The sequence below is a fragment of the Phlebotomus papatasi genome, chromosome 3, assembly GCF_024763615.1.
Source record: "Phlebotomus papatasi isolate M1 chromosome 3, Ppap_2.1, whole genome shotgun sequence".
Taxonomy (NCBI): domain Eukaryota; kingdom Metazoa; phylum Arthropoda; class Insecta; order Diptera; family Psychodidae; genus Phlebotomus; species Phlebotomus papatasi.
The window spans coordinates 89,524,417-89,551,858 of record NC_077224.1 but is presented as its reverse complement, the minus strand read 5'-3'; the positions used below and the strand labels follow the sequence as shown (position 1 = coordinate 89,551,858).

General features: G+C 32.3%; 1 protein-coding gene across 5 annotated transcripts in view; it reads right to left on the bottom strand.

Moving 5' to 3' along the window:
• LOC129806315 (stress-activated protein kinase JNK) overlaps nucleotides 1-26,491 on the bottom strand; it is a 34,232-nt gene extending 7,741 nt beyond the window's left edge. Inside the window, exons 1-6 of one of the 5 annotated variants that reach the window (XM_055854804.1) lie at nucleotides 26,325-26,491; nucleotides 15,317-15,370; nucleotides 14,110-14,272; nucleotides 7,176-7,305; nucleotides 3,280-3,477; nucleotides 2,938-3,202 (exon numbers count right to left, since the gene is read on the bottom strand). In XM_055854804.1, coding sequence (XP_055710779.1) covers nucleotides 2,938-3,202; nucleotides 3,280-3,477; nucleotides 7,176-7,305; nucleotides 14,110-14,222 — 706 coding nt within the window. In that variant the 5' untranslated portion in view covers nucleotides 14,223-14,272; nucleotides 15,317-15,370; nucleotides 26,325-26,491. Of the gene's footprint in view, nucleotides 1-2,937; nucleotides 3,203-3,279; nucleotides 3,478-7,175; nucleotides 7,306-10,025; nucleotides 10,450-14,109; nucleotides 14,273-15,316; nucleotides 15,371-20,544; nucleotides 21,077-26,324 lie in introns of those variants that run through there. The other 4 variants (XM_055854806.1, XM_055854805.1, XM_055854807.1 and 1 more) reach the window with 4 other exon arrangements.
• Nucleotides 26,492-27,442: the final 951 nt, after the last annotated feature.

Sequence of the window (27,442 nt, the reverse complement as noted above, 5' to 3'; positions counted from 1 at the left end):
ACGCTATCCAAGAATTTTTTAATTGTTTTTGTACTGCTGGAATTTCAAAGAAAGTAGCAATCCATCAATTTTTTCACCCCCAAAATTATCACCTTCCACCCGGAGACCACTTTTCTCAGCATATCTTCGCGTTCCAGACGATTTCTGAGAAATAATGTCCAGCTGTTTGTCCCTTAGTTCGTTCGGCCGTTACGACGCTTAGAGCTCAAACGGTTATACTTAGAGACTTGGAACCCTTGGGATTTTCGGGGGACTGCCATCCGTTGCCCCTAAGACCATCAATATACCTCCACTCCTTGCCTTTCCTTTCAAAACCAACTTTTTGAGATTACTCGAAAACGCGTTGCGCATTTTTTTTCAATTTTAGATATGTTTTAATTAACCTGGACAGATATTCGTCCTTATAGGAAAATACCATTGAATCTAATAGCAAATTTCCAAGGTAAAATGTTTAAAAGACACTAGTGAGTGCATTTCTCAACCGAATAGTATTATTATAAGCTTTTTGGAAAGGTATTGGAATTCCTGACAAGCGTGAAACGTTATTAAAATTATAAATTAGAAATTATAAAAATTCCAAATGTGCCCCATTTCCTCTTACGGTTGCAGTCATAAAAGAGTGCAATATTTAACACTTGAGTTCAGATAATTTTGAGTTGAGTTTCGGTATTTACGTAGGCGATTTCTGAAAGATACACCTTGATTTAGCTGAGGGTGATCTTGTGGATAAGGACCTCCTTATCCTCGGTATCTAAAGTGTCCCATCTGGCTACAGGAATTAAAGGAAAATGAAGTAGAATGAGTAGAAATATGTTAGTGAAGTAAAAATAGTCTACAAGAGGACTTCTGGTGTTTTTCCTGGACCTGGGAGCTGGGAGCCTGTCTTGCCGGTTGTGAGTCAATTAAGGATGATTGCGAGAGGTTGATAGGTCATTCAAATTCAATAAAAATGAGTTTAATCATTTTGGATGAATGGTCTCAAGAAATGTGTAAAATTATTTAAAAAAAAACTTATCATTCGTTCTTTATAATTTGTTTTTAGTTTCGATCGTGTCAATTGATTTGTAGAGAATGTCTAAGGAATGTTTTCCATAGAACAAGCCATATACATTGCCTCTTTAATTTCCTTACAATTTTCTAGATTTTTCTAATAATAATTCTTAAAAAAAAATTAAATGTAGTCAAAGGATTGTGTGTTTTTACAGTTGTTTTATTTCGAAAAACTTCCCTTAGGGCAGAATCACATTGACAATAAAATGCTCGCCGTAGCCTCACCCTATTTCGTTAATTTACGCATTTTTATTGCAATTCTTATGCAAATTCTCAATTACCGTATTACCTTATCTCATACTCGGTGGCACTAGGTGAAAATAGTATAAGAAAATTGAAGAAATAAAACGAAAATGCGATAAACGGTGAGAAAAATAAACTGTACGAGAAATTAATCGTACAGTTTTTTTTTGCTCACCGTTTATCGAATTTTCATTTTATTTCTTTAATTTTCTTATACTATTTTCACCTAGTGCCACCGAGTATGAGATAAGGTAATACGGTAATCGAGAATTTGCGTAAAAATTGCAATGAAAATGCGTAAATTAACGAAATACGGTGAGCACTTTACTGTCAATGTGATTCTTCTCTTATCCAGTAGACTATGGAAAAAATAGCGACTAGGGCACTATGTACAAGATACCAGCTAATTTGTAATAGTTAATAAGTCAGATAAAACTTAGGCTCAAAGTCAGAAAATGACGTCTGAAGGTTCTATTAATTTCTGACTAAAATAATTCAGTATATTTCCTGTGTTCACCGTCAGTAGACAGTACTAAATAGTTTTAAGAAAATTCATAAGGGCTTTTAATATTAACATTTCGGGGCTCTGAAGCAATCATTATTTTTTATTCTTTGAAGTTACAGATTTTCAGGTTTTCTTTAAGTTTGTAAAAATCATTCTAAAAAAGGTTTTCTAAAAATCTGCTCTAGAAAAGCATGTTTGCAAGTTATAAATTTTATCAGTTACTAAAATATCTAGATCTTTACAAGGAGAAAAGGACATTTATTGATACAGAATAAAGGTTTTTTAACGGCGATTGTAATAAGTAATTAATTTATTAGTAAGTTAACTGATATCAAGAGGTTTTCTTATTTATTGGAGAATTAATAAATAAGCTGGTTTCTGTGCGTAGAAGCCCGGATGACTTTACGAGAATATTTCGAGCCCTAAACTAATTTATTCTTTTTTTTTTGGTTGCATGACGTTGCTTGATCCTATGGGATTCACATGACCCCATATGCCAATCTTTTCCTAGTTTTGAAGAACATTCAAGGATTAATCAGGAAAACTTGAAAAGTAGGTAGGATAATAAAGAAATAGGGGTTGGGTGGCTTTTTGAATCTGTCTGCAAGGACTTTTGCTCTTTCGCAAGAAGTTCCTTAGGGGCATTCACTGATGGACAGTGCGCTTGGGAATTTATTTTTTCATATAACCTAGGGATCTGAAAGCAGTGAAATTATCATGCGAATTTTGGAAAATGACTATATAAATTGCTTTTGTTTTCTGCAATCGTATTAGACCATTTTTTTTAAATATTTGGATTTTTTACTAAGCAAAATTTAATATCTACTGCTCGTTTTTTTTTATATTTTTCACTCAATGTTTTCAATCCACAAACTAATAATCGTGTTTGAATTTATATATGGTTTTAGAGTCTTGAGTTCAACTATCGCAGCGAAATCACAGAAAAACGTCATTCAGAACTCTGAAAGAAAAGGTTTATAACGTTGTTTGTTGCCAGGATTTTCTTCCATGCAACGTAATGAAAAGCTTTGGCAAGCTGTCAAGAGAACATTCATTTAACGAACTTAATACAAAAAGCGTTACAAGTTACAAACCTTTTCAATAAAATACAGGGGAAAAGATTTAAAAAGTAAACTCACCAATAATCTTATTCCACTGATCAATGTGGTCTGTTCCCGGAAATAAAACCCCACCACGAATCATCTCACCCATTATACAGCCAACGGACCAAATGTCCACATTCTCATGATATCCCATGCCAAGAATCACTTCTGGTGCTCGATAGTATCGTGTGACAACGTACGGTGTCATCATGAATGTTGTACCAGCTGTGCGAGCCAATCCAAAGTCTAAGATTTTTAATGTACAATCGGACTTTACCACAATGTTGGATGGTTTCAAATCCTGCAAAAAAAAACCACAAAAAGGTTTATTAAATGTCACATCCACTTCCTACCTCAATTCCAATCATTATTATTTACTCTGTGAATTATTCCCGCCGAGTGGAGATGTTTTATCCCACACAGCATTTGATATAGTAGATATGACATTCGTTCATGATCCAAGTCCATCTGGATAACCTGACACAGGTTTGCGTCCATAAGTTCCATGACCAAATAGACATCTTGAAATTCTTCAAGTGTGCGCTGTGGCGTGAATGCATTTAGCAGACCAATGATCTGGAAGTGATAGTAATTCATTGGTATTTTTTCCATATGATGGAAAATATTAAATAGACCAGTTGCTAATTTTGAGACGGAGATAGCGCATTTTATTGTTCAAAATCCGCAGAAGGAAGCCAATAAGGATTTCCTACATTTTTCTATATACGTTGCAATTTTCACCAACTACCACCCAAGGCTACAATTATTTACATATCCTTCCCAAACAGACGCTTTGTGAAAAATAACAATACGATTAATTCTGTTCGTCTGACTGTTATAAAAACTAGAGGCCATACGGTTAAAGTTAGCCATTCAGAGTCTTCGAAGAGATCCCCTACAAGTCGACTTTCGCAGCAATCGAATATCGTGTTATCGACGATTCAGAATATAAGTCGAAAAACTCGATTTTTCACAAAAATCGTTTTATTCACTTTTTGGATACTTCTTTATACCCTCTGCCTTCCCTGTGAATATTATACTTGAAACATAATTATTTTGAAAGAGAGTTTGTAAATCTCAAAAATCCTATAGTCTGCATGTAAAATCTGAGCTTCAAATCGCTCTTCTGTAAAATTTGTCTACTGCGAGTTATTCGTTTCTTATTCTGAGCAGTCGCTATGGTTCAGTTTTATTTTCAAATATAGAAAAATAAAGCTTATCGTAAATGGTCTTTTTGGCACGAAATACAATATTTTCAATAAAGTTATTATAGTAGTATTGTCCGATTTAATATCGCTCCGCTGAAATTACAAGGGGCTAATTTTCTTTTTGCGATTTTGAGATTGCAATGCATTTGTAAAGAGAATTTACTAAATTTCCTGATATAAATTACAAAAATTGTTTTTAGAAATATTTTTCAAGATTTTACACATTTTTGATAGTTTTGACAACCTAGATTACTTCTTCGGCTTATCGGTTTTAAAGCTGAGTTAGTTCCCATCTTCATCTATGGTCATGAAAATTCTATTGATCGAAATCATAAGATCGCGAGGCTACAGAGATTAAACTCCTCCAACCAAGGGAATTACACATAAAGATCGAGTAAGTAACACTACCTTTCATGGGGAGCTATAAGAAAAGAACTTCCTTCCTCGTGTTAACACGAATAAAGAAAGTTCAGCAGAGTCAGGATAGCTTTCAAAGTATTGTGGAGGGACGTAGACTTTCTGATAGAACTATAAACGAAGGTGCCTGAAGAAAATTCAGGGTCTTGCATTGGAACGTTGAGGAAAGGGATTTAAAGAGATGAAAGTAAATTAGATAGATAACTTAAGCCCGAGATTCCATTAAGAAAAAGCGGCTCATCATTAATATATAATATTACTTGTTCGCTACTTTTAGGTCACCTATAAATTGTTTAAGATATTCTAACAATCTAAGAAAGTGTGTTAGATTTTTATATGTCACATAGTATATTCAGTGGTAGGGACTTTATTAAAAAGACCCGATGGAACAGTGAAAATAAATAGGTTTTTTGTAAAGACAAAAATGTTAAATCTGTCATTTTGTTTATAATGCGAGTTTCAGACCAAAGGTTTAGTATGATAGCTTATTTCTTATGGGCAATGAACTCATTTCTTATAAGACAAGGCTTTTGGAAAAAATGACCTGGGATTGTATTAATTATTATAATAATAATAAACGATTAATCAATCCGTGAGATTGTCCAGGAGCACCCATTTAGCTCTAAGAATAACTCTAAATACGCCAGGAGGTTCCTTCCTTGCTCCTGTATTGGATGTTAAAAGTAAATGATCCATTAGATCTTGATATAGGGAGAAGTGGGATACCTTCGAATTGAAGAAACTTTGAAGTAAGGCTTTCTTCTTGGCTTTCTTCACCTAATTTTAAATGGAACTGAGCTTTACAATGTTGTAATTTAGCTTCAACATAGGTTTGTGAAGCTGAATTATATCATGGTAAGGTTTAGTAAAATAAAGGATAAAAAAGACCAATTTCAAAGGTACCCCAATTTAAAGGTGGCCCATTTTCCCTATTACGAAAATTCTTTATTAGAATTTCAAGAGCTTCTGGAACTGGGCTAAGCTTCTAGTCAGAAATCCGTATAACATCCCTAAATTGGGGTACACTGGGACAGAAAAAAGAATGTTCTTTACGGAATTTTACCTCTAGAAGAATCTCACCTACTTATTAGTTATTACCTATATACTTTTTTGAACAATGAAACCGGGGATATCAATTCTATTAGTCAAATTACATCTTAACTCTGCCGACAATAGCGTTATGGTTTAGTTTCATTTATTTTAAATGAATTTACCAAAATTTTAGGCTAATATGGGGTAATTTGGAATGATGTCTAGTCTAATTTGGAACAGTGAGATGTCCTGCAATTGTCTTCAGACCAGACGTTCTGTCTAGTTCCCGAAGATATCAAAATATTTAATAGCAAGCAATTAAAGTGACTCTTCAGAATTTAATAGATCATTCGCCTTTAATAATTCAATCCTAATTCAAAATCTTCGAAAAAAATCTTGACTGAGAAGAAATTAGAAAAGTAAAGCCATATGGCTAAGCCATAGGTCTGAAACCCGTATAACAGTTTTAGATGGGAAAAGGAAAAAGCAACGAAGAAATATACTATCGAATTTGAAGTCTTGTATTTCTTCGTGGTTTTTTTTCTCTTTGCCCATTTGAAACAGTGAAAAAATCTCAAAATTCCAAATTACCCCGCTTTACCCTAGTTATTAAAGAAAAATCTTTGGTGTCCTAAACTACCTCCGTCCCAAAATTCTCCTTTCTATACTAGTGGGAATAACTTTCCGAAACATAAGCATTAGAATAACTTTGAGTCAAGAAACACGGTATAGACCTTTTTTAAAACTTCTCTATTTCCTCCTGTACGACGTTTCGGAGATTGGTTGTCTCCTTCCTCAGGTATGGGTAGGTATGGGGAAGCTTTTATCAGGTTTCTGGGGAATTACTCTGACAATTACATACACTTGGACTTCACAAGACACTTTCTGGGACGATGTCACCATTTGGACGGTTTGACGCAGAACCTCCGCGTCAAACCGTCCAAATGGTGACATCGTCCCAGAAAGTGTCTTGTGAAGTCCAAGTGTATGTAATTGTCAGAGTAATTCCCCAGAAACCTGATAAAAGCTTCCCCATACCTACCCATACCTGAGGAAGGAGACAACCAATCTCCGAAACGTCGTACAGGAGGAAATAGAGAAGTTTTAAAAAAGGTCTATACCGTGTTTCTTGACTCAAAATTATCCACAAAAGACCGAGAATACAATTTAATTTCATTAGAATAACGATTACAAGTATTCTCAGGGATTCTTATCTTCTGAGATTATTTTTTTCCGGATATATTGAGCAAAAAATGTATACCAATTTTAATGGAAAATCACTTTTCACTTTTTCTAACCTGAATATTGAAAGCGAATCTAGCATGGTTTAAGTTTTGAAGGGAAAGGAGCATGTTTTAAATTGATGAATATAAATATTAATTAGTTTTTTATTAAACTTCTTGTTAAATATTTAACCAAGGTGTTAGTTGGTAAAGGGATTGATAACTGACTGTATTCAATCTTTCAGTAACATTCTTGGATTTTTTTTTAATTTAATTTTTCTTTCTTAAAAAATCCGCTACTAACCCAATAAAATTTCCTCGCCAGCTAGCTCTAAATTAAATCAAATGCCCCATTTCAAAACGCAAAAAAGCCTAGCTTAAGAAAATAACTTACATTTTTGTGATTGACTAATTTCATAAGTTTGAACTCCCTGTAGGCTCTTTTGGCATGTGTGACATTCTGAAATGGTCTCGACAGCTTTTTGATCGCCACATTTTGCTGGGTCACTGTATCGTAAGCAGCGCTGCAACAATAAATCACAAAATATGTAATCCATGACAAAGTAGAACCCCAATTTATGTAATTCAATTTTCTACATTATGTGCAATAATGCTGGAAAAATAATGGCAAAAAAAAAGTCACAGAAAATTGCATGCTGGAAAGGTTTAGTATATAGCAACACCAAAAGCTTGAACAGATCAAAAGGAATGCCACTTGCTTGTCTATCTACTCCTATGGAATTGGAACAAAGTATGGAAACATACATTTTGACACAGGGCTTACAAAACTACCCACCCTCAAACCTAATCGTGTAAAATTCTACACGCAACACTGAATAATCGGTAGGTTTTTCCAGGAGTTAAATTTGATTATATGGAGGGAAGCACTTGGTGAGACTTGTAAGTAACAGCGGATTATAAAAATTTATAGACGATTTTTAATATTCTCTTTAGGCATTGTATTAACTTTGTTTATTTTTGATTAATTCACAATTCATGTGTTAGAAAGCGATTCCATTAAGGAATCTTGAGTTTTTTAATTAGGGTAGAGGCCTCTTTCTCGATTTGCGAAATTTTCGTCTCCAAATGTTATTTGTCTAAAATCTCATCTTTGGTCATTTTTTTTTTAATGTATTTTTAATAGAATTTTGATTTCCGAAAATTTCATTACCGAAATATTTTGTATAAAATATTGAAATAAGAGAATTAATAAAGAAACCTGATCCCATTGCAAGTACGAGCGTTGCGGATATTCTTTTGTTTTAAACTTGAAAAATGTCAGGGGATTAAGGGAAAGTGTCCATGCTTCGTAGGATCCCAAGCTTCTTAATAACTAATTTTTTCTATAATTCGCACCCATAGTTTAAAAACTAGGGGAAAGTGCCCATTTTTTAAATATATTGCGGAGTCCCATACATTCAGAAACATAGGAAAAATTTAGTCATCACGAAGCTTTGGATAGTACAAATCATATACACTTTCCTCTAATTGTATCGAAGATGAAAAATGTTAAAAAGGAAATGTCCAAAGACGAAATTAAACAAAGTGTATGAAAATTGTACGTTACGGCCTATTTAAACGAGGGAATTTTGATACGAAATCACCTTTTCGAAATAAGAATCCCATAATGAGTTTTTCCGTGCGGCAAATAAAGCAAAATTTAAAAACTTTATACTCCGAATTGTGTTTTTAAAAATCAATTGTTTAGTTTGTGGAATTAATGCGATTGGAAATTAAAGAAAGTGAAGTGTCTTCAACAAATAATTGGAAAATTGTCGCTTCCGACTGCTTTCACAAAGAGTAATTTCTAAATAATTTATTATAATTAAATATTTCAACTCTACTTAGAGCTGGATTTCCTGATATTTCTTCAGAGATAAAAATTTATATACACTGAAAAAAATATTTTGTAAAATTGTCGGTAAATATTTTTGAATTTCTTCTGGGGACTTACGAAATGCTCGTAAATCGTATAACTCACAAACAAGTTCGTAAAAGTTTGTACTTTTTTCATAAACATTGTTCATACATGATCATTTGATAAGCATTTTTTGTTCGCTTACAAACATTTACTATTTTTGTTTGTCTGGCAAAAATGTACGAACAAATGACAAAATTTTACAAACTTTTTTTGTGTGTTTACGAACATTTACGAACAAATATTTTTAAAAGAACGAAAAATGCTCGTCAACTGATCATTTTACGAACAAATGTTTGTGAAACAAGCATAAACCTTTACGAACTTATTTGTAGGTTATACGATTTACGAGTATTTCGTAATGCCCCAATAGGAATTCACAAACATTTACGAACAATTTTACGAAATATTTTTTTCTGTGGAATTACGAATACTTGAACTGGGGATTCCTTAAGTGTCTTCAGTGTTATCATTCAAATAGCACTTTAAAAATTTGTTTCCTATCGTTATTCGCAATTTATAGAAAAATTTAATCAAAACATACTATAAAAAGCTAAAACATTTTTTTTTTATTTGGTCATGAAATCCTGCGACCGATGTTATGAAATTCGAATGAATGGGCATTCTACATTAGTTCTCTGCTCGATTTATCTAGTAAGGATTCAAAATTCTGAACAGTGTGGAATTCCGCATTAACGGGTAAAATTTTGATAATCTAGTAAGAATTTAATAATTATATAATTCCAGAATATTTCGTAGATTATTCGAATTATTATCAAGTTTGAAAAGAACTTTATTTGTCTGAAATTCTACGTTACCTGATATTTTTCCTTTAAAAAAAATACTTCTTTTCATAACGTGACAATGTTTTCTTATAAAACAATGCAGAAAGCCTCACAAACTTTCTGTTTTAGCCAAGACACACTTCGGGGCATTATAATAGACGGCAGGGAGATTAGTCAAGACTCCTAATGATCTCATCGTATATTTATCCCGGAAACGAACCATCTAGGGGAACTTCCCAAGTCTAGTCGGTCAGTGCGGTACGTTTTGAAATACCTTCGCTTAAATAGGCCCTTAAAGACGAAAACTTATCACTTTTTTCTTCCTCAACCTTAGTTAATTTTGGTAATATATATATTTTTTCTTTTTCCGACGATATGGAAAGTAATTTCCAGGCCTTTTACTTAATAATTTGCATTTTAATATGTATATAACGTTAGTAACTTAATATTATTCAACATATTTAATCAGATAAAATTCCTTCTCCTCTTCTTATAGACTTCGTTTTAATGGAAGTACTAAGATAAGGTAATTTGTACTCACCAAACAGTCCCTTGTGCCCCCAAGCCTCTAGCAGTTAGTCCGACGTACCGATTGGGTACTTCAAATTCAGTATCGCCAAATTGATATCTTTGAAATACGATTTCTCTGCTCATTTTGCACATCCACTACAGCACAAGTATAATTGTGATTGTGAATAAGAAATTAAGCAAAAGTCCTACGATATTTCAACTTCTCACGTTGAATCCGACTTTTTTTTTATAATTCAAGAAAGAGATGATCCCTGTCTCTCTTTTGGTAATTTTCTAGCCGTTTGTTTTATTTTTTGGCAAGCACTTTTATATTTAGGCTCTCAATAGCCTTTTGTCTCTAGAGATTATTGCTGTAGTTTTCTTTTCTTTCTCACGGCTTTAATCAATACGATTTTTGAACAGAAGCTCAACTACACCCACGACACATTTAAGTACTAAAAATTAAAATAATTGTGCAAATACAACATTAATAAAAAAGAATAAAGAAAAACTGCTAATAGTAGTGAATGAATAAATCATAGAATTGGTGATTACAAATTTGTTATCATGCTTACATGCAAACAAACTAATTTCCTTTGCTAACTATTTTATTAAACAACAATATGATGAGTGATGTTTTTTTCTTAGTAGTCAGAAAAAACTGCTAAGTGTTTTAAAATTAGGGTTAAAACATTGCAAAATAAAAAAAAATACGCAAGTAACTAATTTAAAAAAAAATGAATAATACATACATATGATATTATGAAAATATACAAAAGGAATGACGTCTTTGAAATTTCTATTAAAATAACCATATATTTTACAAAATTACATTATTCAAAAAGAAATTTAAGGTTTAACAGTGAGCAAGTTTGAATATTTATTAAAAAATACAGAAATATGAATTTTCTAAAAATTTATTTGGTTTTCTTCTATTCTTAAAAAAAGGTTTGTCAAATTAACAAAAAATGGTTTTCAAAAGGATGTTTATCCATACAGAATAAGAAAAAGGTTTGCCAAATCATCGGCCAACTGGATCTTGTTAAAAGTTTGTCAAAAGTATATTTTTTCTTGTAAAATATGAGAAAAAATTTAATCAAATTGATAAATAACATCCCTTTGACGAAATTTTAACAAGATAAGTTTGTCTGCTTAACAAAGCTTTTTGTTTTTAGAGTACGTGATTTTTTTTTGACAAATTTGGTAATTAAAGGGATTAAATATCTTAAATTTGTAAAATTGTCACAAAGAAGCACCATAGCAGCCGAATTTTGTAAAAAAAAACATTAAGGAAAGACGTATTTTCTCAGAGTAAATGAAGAAAATCATAACTAAGACGAGGGAATAAAAGTCCTCTTTTATTGACGTTAAGCTCTAATTTAACTCCATACGATTATCCAAGCCAAAAACGCTATTTTGACTTTTCTCGTAAAATTCTTCAATAACATTTATATGGTCTGATGTCTGATATGAGCGAATATAAGAACAATTTTAAAAGATATAAGGGTATATTCTGGGTGAACACAGTTGAACTTTAATGAACCAATAATTTCAAAGATTTATTTCAAAGATTTTAATGATTTAAGGACCATACAAAAGATTTAACAAACCGCAATTTTTTCTGGAAACTATACTAACTAGGCCATCAATTTTTTAACAAAAAATGACTTTGAAATGTAATTGAAGAATTTTTCCGTTTGAAATTTAATTGTAAATTATTGTAATTGAGATTTTTTCCGTTTAAAGTTCAAGATGTTTGTCACTTCAAAAATTTTCTGATCAATGTTTCGCGTAATTCCGTTGTACAGAGCCTGAGGAAGTGATCAAATAAATCACGAAACTAAGATGCGTAAAAACTAGTACTCAGTTTTTATTTTGGCTGCTATACCGGACTTTTCCAACAAGGATCATTTAAACGAGGCGAACGAGGCTGTTTTAATTCGAAACTTGTTCACGGCTTTCACATTTTCATTTCCACAAATCATCTCTCTAAGTTCCACTGCCTCATAAGATAATAGAAAATACCAGCTTTTACAGATATTCTCTTTTAGAATCTACTAACTTGAACTTTAAGAATTTACTATCCTGTCGATATTGGATTCTTATAGCCGGACAGGGGGTTATTCACAAGCATTTAGAGTGGCTCGAGTTCCCGATTCCCTGAGGAAATATACGGGTTCCCTGAGTTCCCAGTGAGTTCCTTAAAAAATTGTGAGTTTATCCGAGTTTCCGAAAAGTTCTCTAAAAAATGTATAGGTTCTCGGTTTCTCCGGGTTTCCGGAGAGCTCCCTGAGTTTGAGTTCCCTGAAAAGCGTATATTCATTCCACGGGCGTCCCGTGAGTACCTTGGAGAAATGTAAGAGCCCTTCGAGTTCTCCATGAGTTCCCCGTGGGTTCCCTAAGTTTCCCATGAGTACCGTGGGTTTCCCAAGGAATCACTAGCCAGATTGGTTCGAGTTCTGCGAAATGAGTTACCCCTTATAGCCGGATGGTAAGTTTACTATCCTCTGTAAGCCTCACCTCAAGCCTCTCCTAGATTCTAATAACCGAATAGTAGATTTTACTAGCCGGATATTAGATATTAAAATTCAACTTGAAGACAGTAGAATTTAACAGGGGATAGTAATTTGGACATGGAACCATAATGTGTAGGAATCCAGAAAGTACTAACTATAAAAAGCCACAAGGCCCAAATTGTGATGAAAAATTAATAAAAAAAAGAGATTTTTCCAAGATTATATATTCTAATATCCGGTTAGTAAAATTCAATTACTGGATACACAATCTGGATATTAGAATATAAGGGAGGCTTGAGGTAAAATCTAAAGGAAGACAATAGAATATACTATTCATAGGAGACTCCATAGTAGAATTTACTATCTATAAGATGGTAAATCGTAAAGACGAGCGCATATATTTACTAATTTTTGACTATCCGATCTAATATACTGTATACTGGGTGACTCTTCTTACTATCCGGCTATTAAAAATGTTGTATGGAGGATGGCAAACTTTACTATTTAGTTTTCTCGATGTACTAAATAACTTTAAAGCCTCTCATATTTAAATGAACTGAATGAACTGAGCCTTATTAAAATGTAATCTACCTTTGTAATTGGTTTATGGAGCTAAATTTATTATGATAAGGTTAAGTTTCATTACAAAATAGGAGAAAAAGTCCAATTTGAAATCGTTCCCAATTTAAAGGTGCCCCACTTCCCCCTATGTTTCTTTATACAAATTCGCAACATTCCTAAATACAAAGAGCATAAGTCCCTTAATGATCATTTCTTTTTTTAGCATTATCTTTGTGAATTAAGCGGTTTCTGAGAAATAATAACACGCTGTTAATCTATCTGTCCGTTCGGATCTTATTAGAGCTACAGTGGCCAAGTAGTTAGCGATAGCAAATTGATTGCTTTTGTTTAAGATATACTTATGAAGTATTATAAGAGATGGTAGGAGTGATTTTATCTCAGAAGCAAAATACTAGAGAAATTTTCCAATACTAATGTTCTGGACAAGCTGAGAGACAGTCAGAATTTGATGAAAATGTAATCTAATCATTATTTTGTTTATAATTATAAAATGAATTGTATATAATTGCGTTAAGCCGTAATTGTAAACAGGTAGTTCAGTAAGGTGCATTTTGAAATAATTCTTTGCCTAAACAGGCTTTTAAGATAATTTTATTCATAAGATCTTCATCTTAAGTTCACTTTAAATGCCTCATACATCAGGTAAAATTTCAGGATCTAATTATGAATTAGAAATTACTTTGAAGAATGCTTTTGATAAGTTTAATCTTGATTAGAAGCTTGGATGTTCAGAGAAATTCTAATAATTAGAGAAAATGTATAACTTTAAAATAGAATTTCTTATTCGAGCTATACCTTAAGCAAATGGTTTTAGAGAACTTTGCAATTTAATTCCGTTAAATATTCAAACTTGCATGATTTCAGATAGGTATTAAATTTTATCGAATTTTGTTTAAAAATTGTTAAAAGGAAATAAAAGAAATGTGTTAGGCACAAGAGCTAAAGCAGAAGTAAAATTTGCTGGAAATAATCCTCTAACTAAATGTTTAAATTTGTAATTAGTTAAGCTGCACTCACCAAACTATCCCCTGGGCTCCAGAACCTATGGGCTTTAAATTCTGATATCTCTTCAGGATTGTGAATTTAGTATCACCCACCTCGACGGTGTAAAGAGCGTGACGTGAACTCATGTTGAAGTCACGAAATACAATGCTGATTCGATATTAAATCTTATTATTGTCTGCAAATATACCAAATGAGATATTTCATTAGAAAATTTTAACAGAAAACCTTCCTAAATTGCTTTCAATGTGGCAGATGCTACTACCATAAATTTCACTTTTCACTTAATGTACAGAATCACCGCAGAAGAATCTTAATGTAAATAATGTTGTTGGAACTTTTGGCGGAAAACAGAACTTACCGCGCGGTTAATCTGAGTCATTGTGTCTACGAATTCTCTTCAAGTTTCTATTCTGTCTGTTATAATTTTAACTTATGATGGCTGCGTATGGCTAGATCTTAATATTCGCAAATTTATTCTAATATATATAATTTTGGCTTTGTTGTTGACTTCTTCAGAACTATTCGTGAAGTTTAATGGCAAGAACAACTAAGAAAAAGTTAAATTGTATTCACTATCAAAATTGCGTCCGCACTCTAGGGCTTGCGAAGTTGGAATGAGAAAAAAAATTCAAACTTGATAACACTACTACCCGACAAATCGTCTTAGTTCATTCACAAATAGACTGATTCACCTTGCAATCGTCATTGTATCGTGACGTAGTTGTGATGAGTAATTCGTCTCCTAAGCACAACGTGCCACTCCGCGTTATCAATCACACAAACATCAACAACGATTTATTGTGTTTAAGATATCTTTTATAAAGTTACACAACTCCGCCAGCTATTAATAGAAAGGAAAATCATAAGGAAATTAAACCCCCAAAAGTCTAACAAATTAAAACAATTGCTATGAACATACTAAAAATAAATGCTTAGTAAATATTATCACAGAGTTCCTAATTAAATGTAGTCTATAAGTGATTGAGAATTCCGGTCAATCGCCCGATATTTGATGATTCATTTATTTAGACCGGCCGGGACAAAAGAAATATTAGCTATTGTTATTTTTTTCATTACCTTTTATCGCAAAATGCTATCAAGTGATGTAGCAATTGAGATGAGAGAAATACTAAGATTGAAAACATGTTCTACAATTTGTTTGTGTTACTCTTATGACATTAGAAAAAAATATATTAAAAAGAATGGTTGATAAACTTACCATAATGTGCTATATCCCATAGTATTTTCTGAATGCTTTGGGTGACACTGTTTACTGAAATAAAATAAAAATAACAATAAATAAACAATAAATTCAACAGATGAAACAATACATAATCACAAAAATTTAAAAATTTTATTTATTTTTTAAATAAGATCCTTTAACGAAGAATGTGAAATATATCAGCTAATCAAACAATAAGAACTCTTCCGTATGCTGTGATAAAGTTTTTAATATGGTTTAAAAAGATAAACTACTTTTTAAGTTGTTGAACTTAAAAATATGGTGTTTAAAAATTTTTATATAGTAAAATTGAAAGAGGAGTTCGCGAAAAATGTTTTATTTTTTTTTAATTGAAAAACATTTCTTTTTTAATGCTCGAACTCGAAGAGCAACTTGACACGGCTAAAGACCAAAGGGTAAAGATATCGACTTACGGTTTTCGACGACCCCCCTATAAGTCAATGCATCCTACCAAGTAGCCCAGAAATTCGGCTAATTGAGAGATACTGGGGTATTTTGTAGAAAGACATGAGAAAGAATGCTAAACCAACCAAGAACATCAAAAGTTTCACTCAGAAGCGGAAAAAGGTAGTCAGAACTCGTGAAAATGACATTGTCAAAGCCATGATTGCGGGTCTTAAGAAAAAAATCCGAGATTTTGGAAACCAAAACTAGATTGAAGAAGGTAATAAGTTCAAATAAATACTAATAAAATAAGCTTTTCAAAAATATATAACGCATGCTTTGAAGTTAAATAGTTTTTATACGGGAAACGTTCTTTTTTGTTCAATTATGTTTATGTTTTGGTGCTTTATGTTTTGGAGATCGTCAAAGTGAATATTTCGTCCTTAAACATCTATGTTCGAAAAGGAGTATTCTTTGGAGGGTCTATTTACCAATCGATTTGCTTAAAATTTTTATTTTAGAAAGATTTTGATATGTCGAACCCGACAGCATCGGATTTAATTGGCAATGAATCGGGAAAGTACCCGTAAATGATATACATTTATCGAATTTATATTTTTATTTGTCCTTATACTTTTAACCTATGTTAAAACATTTTGAAATGTGTTTCTATTAAGCTATTTTTAATTTGATTATGTTTTTTTTGTGTATTTCCTAATCTATTATTTATCAATGATATAGACAAAGTTTCTTATTTATTATTTCACTTGAAATTTCTTTCAGGATATTCATATAAGAATCATTTCGCTCTACTGCTTTCCATGATACTTCTCTCCGGATTTAGAGAGCCTCCTAAATTTTATATTCAAATATTCATTAAAAAGAAAACTTAATCTGAGTTTTTGTTGATTATATGTTTTAACTTTTAATAGTTTAATAGGTATAACTCCGTATTCCTTTTCCTTTGCGTTATGTTAGACAATTTTTTATGCAAAATGTTTGTAAATTTATATTGCACTTAATCAATTTTTATACTGCAGCGAAGAAGCATTTCAGTCCTTTCACTTCTGTAACTATCCAGCAGAGCTAAGACGGCGGCGGACATATTTACATTAAAGAGATCATGCAATATTCAACAAAATTATTATTACTATCACATTAAAAAGAGAACATTGCTAATACTAAAAAGTAAGAATTGATTATATGCTCATGCCCTTGGTTATGTTTAAGTAAAAAGATATTAAAGTTAAATTTTTCCTCTAGATCGGGTAGTATTGAACTTTACTCCTTTCAAAGTTTGTAAACTATTCACATTCCGCAGAGCAATCAATAAAATATATAGCAAATTTCCAGTGGAAGGAAATGTAGTTAGTATAAAAAAAGCTTCAATGGAGAAGCAGAAAAATGGGAAAATGACAAGAAATCCCCATGTTGTTCTTGGTGGTGTTGGCTATATACATACGAGAAAGTACAAGGGCTATTGTGAATGTTCAATCGATATTTTTTTACATTTGAAAAAAAAAATATTTTCATACCGTACATATTAAATGCAAAAACTAGAAGCAATTACTGGAAACAACCGCAGATTTGTGTGAAAATGTAAAGTTATGTGAATGCACATGATGTTAAGTGAATGCGAGTGACTGAGATTTTGATAAATGTACGAGGATTTTATTCTCGAATTGACTATATCTCTTGGAACCAGCGAAAACATTAGAGGAGGAGACATAAAAAGTAGGAATTATGGTTATGCGTCTACATGGTGATGATATTCTGCATGAGAAAAATGCTATCCTATTAAACGTTGGAGTGAAAAGAAATGCAAACACTTGGGTACTATATATTCTCTATATTCATTTGCGCAAGTCAATATTCCAAATATTCAAATATTATAAGAACACTGAGACAAGAGTGGTGTACACCAGGAGGATGAGGACACACTAGAGCTAAATTTGACCAATAAAGCGTTATTTTAATCCTTCCTCTTCATTGGGCTACTACACGGAAAATCTCTTTCACCATATTTCGTGTTTTGAATACGTATAATAAATACACTGAGAGAAATAATCAAGTTCCTAAAATATTTTTTTTGAAAATTAAATTTTGTTCCGTAAAAAAGAATAAAGTTTGTTCAAAATGACTTATTGGTAGCATAAGAACTGTTTAAATTAAGTATAATTTAATTTCTTAAATCTGTGTGCTTTCATCATTTTTGAAAGGGAAGAAATAGTACTTTTTAAGGCTTAAAATCGGGCAACACCTGTAGATATGTCGCCAAAAAATATTTAAATTAATCAAGATCACTTTCCTAAATCTGTGTTATTTTATACAAAACTAAAAAGAAATTAAAAAGTCCCATTATCAATTCCTACAAGTGACGACATAGTACTTTTTGGCATAAAATCGGGCAATACCAGAAAAACATATCGCTATTAATGGTCTGTTTATAAGGGTAAACAGATCGTCGCAAAAATTCTATTTTTAAAATTGAAAACTAAGTAAAAACTTCCTTTGAATTAAGTTAAATTAGTTTCTGATTGATTGGCCAGCAATTAGTGGAAACTGTAAAGCAGTACATTCACAATTTTAATTGCTTTCCTGCTTTTTTTTCATAACAAAAGTGTTAGATGATTTTATTTTCGAAAAAAAAAACATTTTTATTATGAATGTAAATTAATTTTAAAGAAATAACTGAAACTGATAATATTTCCCTCCCTTTGAGGGTACTGTTTTCTCCCGGAAGTGTCGTTGAAAACTGTTCCTATATTTATGTGAATTCACTAGCATTTTGTTGAAACCTTTAGCCCAAATTATTATTTTTAAACAAATAATGCTTATCGGAAATAGAGTCCTTATGTCGCTTTTTTTATTCAATCTTCTTTGATATTTTATTCAATTTAACCTTGGTAAGATTCCGACTGATAGCAAGAAAAGATATTTTTGCAAAATTAAATACGTACAATAGAAGGTTAGCAGTATTTTGGGAAATATGGTCACCTAAAAAAAATTTAAAATCTAAAACTATAATTTATTAAAGGATAAAGTAGTAAAATATCCCATTGTAAGCCCAAAATAAACATATGCATCGGCTTAGGAATCAGCCCAAAATTTGGAGGATGAGGCTGATCTTCTAAATTCATGAGGTTTAGTGAAATTACGGAAATGAGGCGACATCAGCACCAGTGTTGAAAATAAAAAGCATTACTTCGGGTGTTTTTGGGTACTTCTTGAAATGTCAAGAAACGCTAATTTTTGATCCTAAATCCTTAATGTATGATAGTTTGGACTGATCTTTTACCGCCGAATTTTTCGAAATTTGGAAATTAAGAAAGAGGCTTAATTACCGTAACGCTGGGGACGGGGATATTGACGGGCAATGCCCTACTTTAAAACTTCCAATGCCCTACGTTTAAAAATCGATTGTGAAAACTGCTCTCTCTTGCAGTTCGAGCAGTTAAAATCAGAAACTAAGAGTTTTTTTTAAATATATTTTTTTTTATTTTACCTCATTTACTCATATTCAAGTGAAGTGCGACATATATCGATTAACAAGAGCGGATCAATCCAGGGGTCTATGCCTAATAAAAAGGTGAAGCTATTTTTCGCATTTTTCTTGCAACAATTTTTGAAGATATTTCACCGTGACTTAAACAATTTTGCTCGTAGTTCTTGTCTAATTTCGGCGAATATTATGAAACATGTATTTTTTGACAGTTTTTAATGCACAATTTCAGAATAATATCAGACTGATAAGTCAATTATCTTTAGGAAAACACCTGGCATTACGTTAAAGTGCTTCTATGCAAAAACGTATAGAAAAATGAATTTAGATAGAGAGGCCCTTGGATCAATTAAACTTTTAAATACCGCCCTATCTTTAACTACTGTTGCCTTACGTTAAATTCAACTCTATCTACGGCCTTAATATTTAAGATCACGACGATTCTTGATTAATTTTACGGTATTCGATGAGTCGTTAAACAACATTAAAGTTCTATAGTCATCGAAAGGACATTATAAGGAGTTCTATAAATCAGATTTTCGATTAATTCTTCTGAATTTAGTACATATAAAAATTGAAATTGGTCATATGTCATATGACATTGTCATATTGCTACTAAAAATGTTATTGTTAATATTATTATAACAAGCCATATGAAAACAACATAGGGTTGTTAAATATACCTATGATGGAATTTTACTTAGATTAAAATGTGTTATTATGGATGAATCACACCTAATACAGTATTTAAAGGTAATTATATAGTGAATCTCATTAAACATTTTAATCCCATGATGTTTTATGGCTGATTAAAACTTTAAATTCTTAAAACGCTTTCAAGATCTAGTGAATTAGAGTACACGATGGTGTTAAAATATTTGATTAAATTAATTACGTATTACGCTTAAGAACAAATGAACCTTAAGATTTTTAAACTTTCGAAGAAATCAAGAAGAAATTATTAAGTTGGAAACTTTTTTCTCTCAGTGTATATATACGTAGCTATATATCTGAGGTTAAGCTTTGTCTTTTTTGTGGAAATACGACTGATTTATTGAAGAAGCTCTCAATTTTAAGACATGAACTCCCTCCCCTTAAAACACTTTTAGTCCTTTTGATTGCTACTTATTTGGTAGTTAATTTTTCAAACAGGATTTCACTCAAAATGTCTCTGAGGCAGATTTTACTCCATTTTCTAACATTTTCTGCAGTACTACGAAATTATTTTAAAATTCATATTTTTGTATTTTCTTTTAGTATTCACATTCCATTAAAATAGTTTCGACATTCTAGCACAACAAAATATAGTTTAACTCACTTTCTGCAATATTTTTTTTTTCACAAATCCACAATAAATATATCCTTTTTCGGCACGCTTGTGGAATTAATGCACTAAAAAATGATTTTTTTATGGAAGGTAACAGGAAAAGAGTTTTCTTTACAGTTTATATCCTATATTGCGACCTATGCACCATTTAAAGTTGATTTCAACAGAAAGGATTTTTCACTAACTAAAACTTACAGCACGTTAGATTTTCACAAAATATTGTGTGAAATAGTCCAAAGTTAGCAATAAATTGCCGGAATAGAGCGGCAAATTCCGAAACATTCGAATCACACAAGAAAATAATTCACTTTAACACACGACGACGCTTTTCACACAATTTCCACACTACAATTTTCCTCCCTTTCATAACGCAGCCAAACACTATATATAATTTTCATCTAACAACCCCCTACTTGAGCCCAACCATCTCTCTCTCTCTCTCTTTTACATTATTCTCTCAAGATTCTACTTATTTTGGGCCATATTCTCTCGATTATTATTACTAGAATTCTCTTTTATGTCTAACAGACACTATTGTAAATAGGGTATAAAAGTTATTCACAGATTCTGCTTTAGTACAAATACACTGATGCACATTTTCCAGGGGGAGGAAAATTTCCCAAGAGAGGGAGAGAATAAGAGAGAGAGTGAAAAGCGACGCATGCGTCACTAGACAATTCCGGTGTTATATAAATCGTGTGATTTTTATCATCATTCACCGGGGGATGACGTCAGAGGGGTCGATCGATTTTCCAAACAGGGTGGTAAAATCTACTCTTCCACATCACTTACACCCTGAGACCATACACATTATATATTGCCTATAAATATAAAATGGAACGGCGGTTCATCTACAACAGAAATTGATAGAACCGGTGGGACTACCAACATACAATGTTCAATATACAAATTTTATGCACAACCTTTTTGTCGTCTTGTAATCTTCCAAGTTAAACAACATATATACCAAACTTAAAGGCCAAAAAGTAGAATTTTCACTAAATCATTCCCCAAAATCATCTGAATTGAGAAATGGAAAAGGCATAGAAAGGAAATGCTCTGGTTGGCTCAGTGCCTCCACTTGCCATCAACATTAAATCCAGAGGGTGCCAAAAAAGCATTCCAGGGGGTTCTGTGCTGTAACACAAGGATTCTTTGTCGTATTCTTTAATAGTTTTGAGATTATTTCTCCTACATTGACTACCCCTCATCTTTTCTAACACACGCGCAAATTTAATCAATTTCCCAAATAGGTGTAATATTGCAATCTCCGAAATTGTTATTTTATATCGGTCTACTTTCAAGGGGACTGAAAAAAAAGGTTTTTCCAAGAGCTGAAAAACAAAATATGTATGGAAGTAATTTTATTCTTAATGTAAATTGTGCTTTATTACACTCAGGAATAAAAGTTTGATAAACATGTTTTAGGTTAATACCATCTGAAATTAATTCATGCTTGGACTTCCTAGTAAAAAGTATAAAGAAGTATCCAGAAAGCAAATAAAACTAATTTTGTAAAAAATTGAGTTGTTCGACTTGTATTCTGAGTCGTCGATCATGCACCTGACACCTGAACTTTTATTCAAAAGACTCTTGTGCTAAATGATTATAAACCATATTCAAATCAACCAAGCCCCAATGCTTTATTTTGGGCATGGACGTTCTGAAAATGTGAAGCACAATTCTTGGATAATTTTTATCCCAAAAATTTATATTTTCAAAACGGTGCCAGCCAAAATTCTGAAAGTCACAATTCCGAAAGCCAAACCAAAGATACAAAATTCCGAAGAGACAAAATCCCGAATGGATCGAAACCCCGAAAGCCAAAATCTCATAAGTCAAAATTCTGAAATCCAAAATCTCGAACAACAAAATCTCGTAAGGCCAAAATTTCTGAAACAAAATCCCGAATGGGCCAAACTCCCTAAATCCAAGATAACAATTGGGCACAAATCCTGAAAAGTCAAAATTTCGAATGGGCAGAAATCCTGACAAAGACAAATTCCCGAAAGAGTCAAAAGAAAGAATTTTGGTTCATTCGAAATTTTGACTCATTCGGAATTTTGACTTTTCGAGATTTTGACCTATTCTAGATTTTCGCTTTTTGGGATTCTGACGCATTTGGGATTTTGTCCGGGGCCCTTTCGAAATGTAATGCATGCGTGAATCTATCTCATTCTACCTTATAAAAATTTATTTATTGGAAGGATTTTGGAACATGGCCTGGAGCACTTGTATTATAGAGCTGGAACTCTACCAATTGATTTATTAAATGCCAAATAATTAGGGTAAGTTCCTAATTATCCCATTTATGTTCATTGAGGCTCTTTACATCGGTTTAAATTACATTGTATCCTAATTTTATCGTTGTAAACAGCAAGTTCAATCTTTCTCGTTTGGTCATATTATAATATCAAATATTAAAATAATATTTGATTGATTGGACCAGGGGTGTGCAAGAACCGTTGAAACCGAATAAATGTCAAAATAAGATTAAACTTATTCAATACGCTACCTGAACAATTGTTCAGGTAGCATTTTGATCATTGACTTACAAGTTTCAGTTGACGTTTGTTCGGTTTCAAACGGTTCTTGCACACTTCTGGATTGGACTGTCCCAAAATCCGAATATAGTCTCATAGATTTTCAACGCAGTGTAAGGATTCATTTAGAACTTAGGCCGGATAACTGTTTTAAAAGGTTAAGTGCATTATTTTAATATTTCAAACCGTGTTTAACTTTCTGTGGTGTCTAAAAATAAACTTCATGAAATATTTGCTAGCCAAGAGGATACTAAGAGCAAACAGGGACCAAAGATGATTTTGAAAAGAATATAATGCAACTTCAGTTTTAACATGAATCCAGCCTTCAGAAACTTTTTCCATTACTTGTTTCTTCTGGATAATCTGAAAGAAAAGCTTGGTCCAATTCTTTCTTTAGTTGTTCTTTGCTAAACTTTTCATTCAGTTTCATGCTGTTTTTTATAAGTCACAGAGATTTCGTATGAACAACATTTCGCCTTCTACCGAATGTATTTCACAGAAGTTTACAGTTTGTCTGTACTTAAAAATCATTTAAATACGCTTTCACAGTTTTGTGGCAAATTGTGATAAAGTGAATTTAATTCAAGTCGATACGAGAAATCTTATTGGATATTGAGATGTAATTCGGCCGGTTTGGCGTAACCGTCAATCTAAAGTCGTGGATAATAACAAATTAATTTTAAGTCTCTATTATCTATTAAATATTGCATGTAATATAAAAAAATTGTACAACCCTACCCTGATTTCTCTGAGTATCCAAACTCAAATGTACCCTTACTGAAGAAAATTCCCATAAAATTAATTTGTATTTTCGGCAAGAGTTTGCTAGTTCTGAGAAATGATGTCTGCGCGATTTCGTGTAGGGGATTGGAGTGAAAGCTGGGGTTAAAATCTAAAGGAAGGCACTCACGGCTGCAGCTTGGGGCGAAAGTGGTTATGACAGTCAGTGCTTATGGGTGAAAATGTTTGCGTTTCTGCGGCTGTGTTTTGTGTATTCGGCGAATATTCTCCGGAATACATGAGTCCTAAACAAGGGGTGACCGGGTGATCAATAAATACACCACGCCCACCCACACACATCAACGTGGCGACTCTCTGTGAGAAGGCGCAGATCGATGGAGTCTCACCCTTTTTGCTGTGATTCTTGCACAATCACAGCTATTGTAATGATTTAATTTGTACAATCACCTTCGATCGAACTCTTATTCACGGGGTATTTCTTTTGAAAAATCCTGATTCCAAAAATATGAGGTGTTTCTAAAATAAACCCGACCGGCCATAAAGTTGGCTTTTGTAAGTCACATCAGAGGTTTCAATTCTTTGAATTTAAAAAGACCGTTTTATGCCATCTTTTTGTCATTCCTTATTATCGGATTTTCTCAGACAAATCACAACCCCCAAGCCTAACCCTTGGATCTGGGAACTACTCTATGAAAATCATATCACAGACTGTCTTATAATGGATCCTCATCACCAGTGGGATAACTAAGTTGCTTATTGTCAGTCGTGTGATTTCACAAATAAATTATGACAAAATTGCCGGTCTAAAGCTACAGTAACCACATAACATATAAGATGTCATTAGGAGTCGAAGTCAGGGGTGACATTATAACTCTCTCTAATTGTCCCATCGCTAGTGTCGATAATTCTCGCCACTAATTTATCGACATCTCTAGAGCTGTCGATTTGTACCCTCGAAGTGAAATTTAGAGAAGATTTTACATATTTTTAGTAAGTAAATGCCCTCATTTATTTTATATTTATTAAATTTTATTAATATTAAGTATAATTCTTGTGAAATTTTGTTTGTTCTGCACGGAATAACCTTGGGCAAATTGGATACGAAAATTTATGTTCTGTTGATTCTGCACAATTACAAAATATTTTTGGACCATCCGGGAAAGGCTTATCAGAGGATGATCTTATTATAGTCAGTGATTGAGTTTGACACACTGTCCAGGAAGTTGATGGAGATGTCTCTCATGGATTCGTTCTCGTAAGATTTAATTTCACAGAGTAGTCTTCAGATCTTTTGCTCCTCCTTGCCAAATTTAAAATACTACAAGCCACCAGAAATCACCGCGACTGATAAGATGAAAAATAATTCCTTAAATTTCTGGAGTCATTTGTTCAGTGACTGACTTGCAGCAAGTCTTTGAGTGTCAATTATTGTGTGAGAATGTAAAAGACAAAGTGAAAAGAAGAAAGATCTAGTTAGAAAGATCTAGTTCTCAGAAATCGATCTTGATTTCTAGATATCCTACTTTGAACTCTTTGAAAAACTTTTTATTCGTTGAAATCACTATTTAATTTTCATTGATTCAGGCTTGGTAAGTCTCCTCACATAGGTACTCGTTTTACATTTTTTATCATTATTTTTAAAGGTGTTTTTAAAATAATGTAACAATGTACTTTACAGAGGATACATTCTGTTTCTATAAAGTTTGCGCACTATTTGAACTTGCTCTTAAAGAATCACAGCTCCCATAAGCTGATACAAGCTTATCAGTAGCTTTCAGCTGGGATACAAAAAGGGAGCAGCACTGGTAGGAGCCGACGACTCTCTCCATGACACATATTCCCGACTTGCAACCCCTTCTTAAGAATAAACTTCTTGCATTTCCGCGACAACCACTGGCCGGGATTTGAGCCAAAGTCCGGCCTTAGCCAAACCAGGGACAAAATGCTGTTTATGAACAACTTTTGGTGAATAGTCCAACCGGAAAGTTGCTTAAATGTCTCTTTTCGCATAAATCGATGACACACCGACCACAAGAAACATTTTTACCCACCAGATAATACAGAAAAAAGATATTTTTCTTCTAAATTTTCATTCGAGAAGTTTTATAAACTATGCACCTCTTTGTTATAAAAATTCTAAACCCTTCTAAATACGCTAATTTAATAAGAAATTTTGTCGGAAAAATTAACCATAATGCACTGAAGTATCAATATCTCATTCTAATTACTCACCCTCCCCTAACCAATTTTATGTTCTCAAAACTTATTTTTTATTGAAAAATCAATACGAAAATACATAAATATGTACTCGCAAAAGTTTGCCAAAGGTCAAAGTAGTTAAAAGTAGCAAAATAAGGATAATATCCTGAATTTTCGCAATGAAATGTGAAATTGTGACAGCTGAAATCCTCTATATATCCAGAAGACATTGTACAGGCAATTTTTTTTTAACTAAAATAATCCATTTGACTTATTTTTAATACATACCCATAGAGCAAGCAAGACTCAGAACACAACAAAGTTCAATTTCACGACTTATTTCACTTTAAATCACACCAAAATGCAAAAAATTTGCCACACAAAACATGAACGCATTGATTGACAGAAATGGAATTTGTCACGTCCATTGACGTTCGGTTCGGTCTCCGCGCTGCGAAAGAACCATAAAAGAAACCTGTTAAAGTCACTTTTTGGTTAACTTGCATGCCAGAGCCACTGGCATGCATTTCTTGCAAAATCTCTTATAAGAATCTGAACGACCCTTTATCTATTACAATTGTTAATGTGATTTCATTATTTTCTTGACTCTTGACTTTTGATTAACCTTCATTTAACCCTCTGTTCTTACCTTGATTACTCTCCTTCTCTATATTTCAAAATACATTATAAATATAAACTATTTTATTAGCATACAAGTATTTTGATCGGTAAGTTCAAACTTTTAAATTTAAAAGAACGTTTTATTGCACAATATTGCTTAACCCATTATTATTCTGATCACAAAGCAATCAGATCTTTTAAAATACTGATCTTATATTAGTTAATAAAGAATGTTCTCTTAATCACTTCAATTCCAATCAATTTTATTGCGCACAGGACATCATAAATTTTATTAAACAAAAATTAAAACATGATTATTAATAAAGTTCTTACTATAAAAAGATGCTGTACGATTTCGTAAAGATACTAATTTTCTTTCTGACAATAAGATTTCACTATAAATTTTAATTTTGACTTATGATTTTTGCCATAATACTTACCAATCTGCTGCAGTCTTAAAATCATTCCCAAAAAAGATAATTAAGAAAATAAGATGCAATATACGAAATATGTAGATAAATATTAAATATTTTATAAAAAATGTAATTAATTTGTAATTAAAATATTTCTATAGGGAGTAGTGAGGCAGCTTTGAAATGGATTACCTGTGAAATCGGGAATTTTTCTATGAAGCTAAATTATTAAGACCCAGTTCCATTTAAAAATAGGAGAAAATAGCCTAATTTCAAAGATATTTTATTTAAAAGGTACCTCACTTCCTCCTACAACAATATTCTTAAATTCTAAGTAAAACAATTTCTTCTTGAGTTTCCTTAAAATTTTAC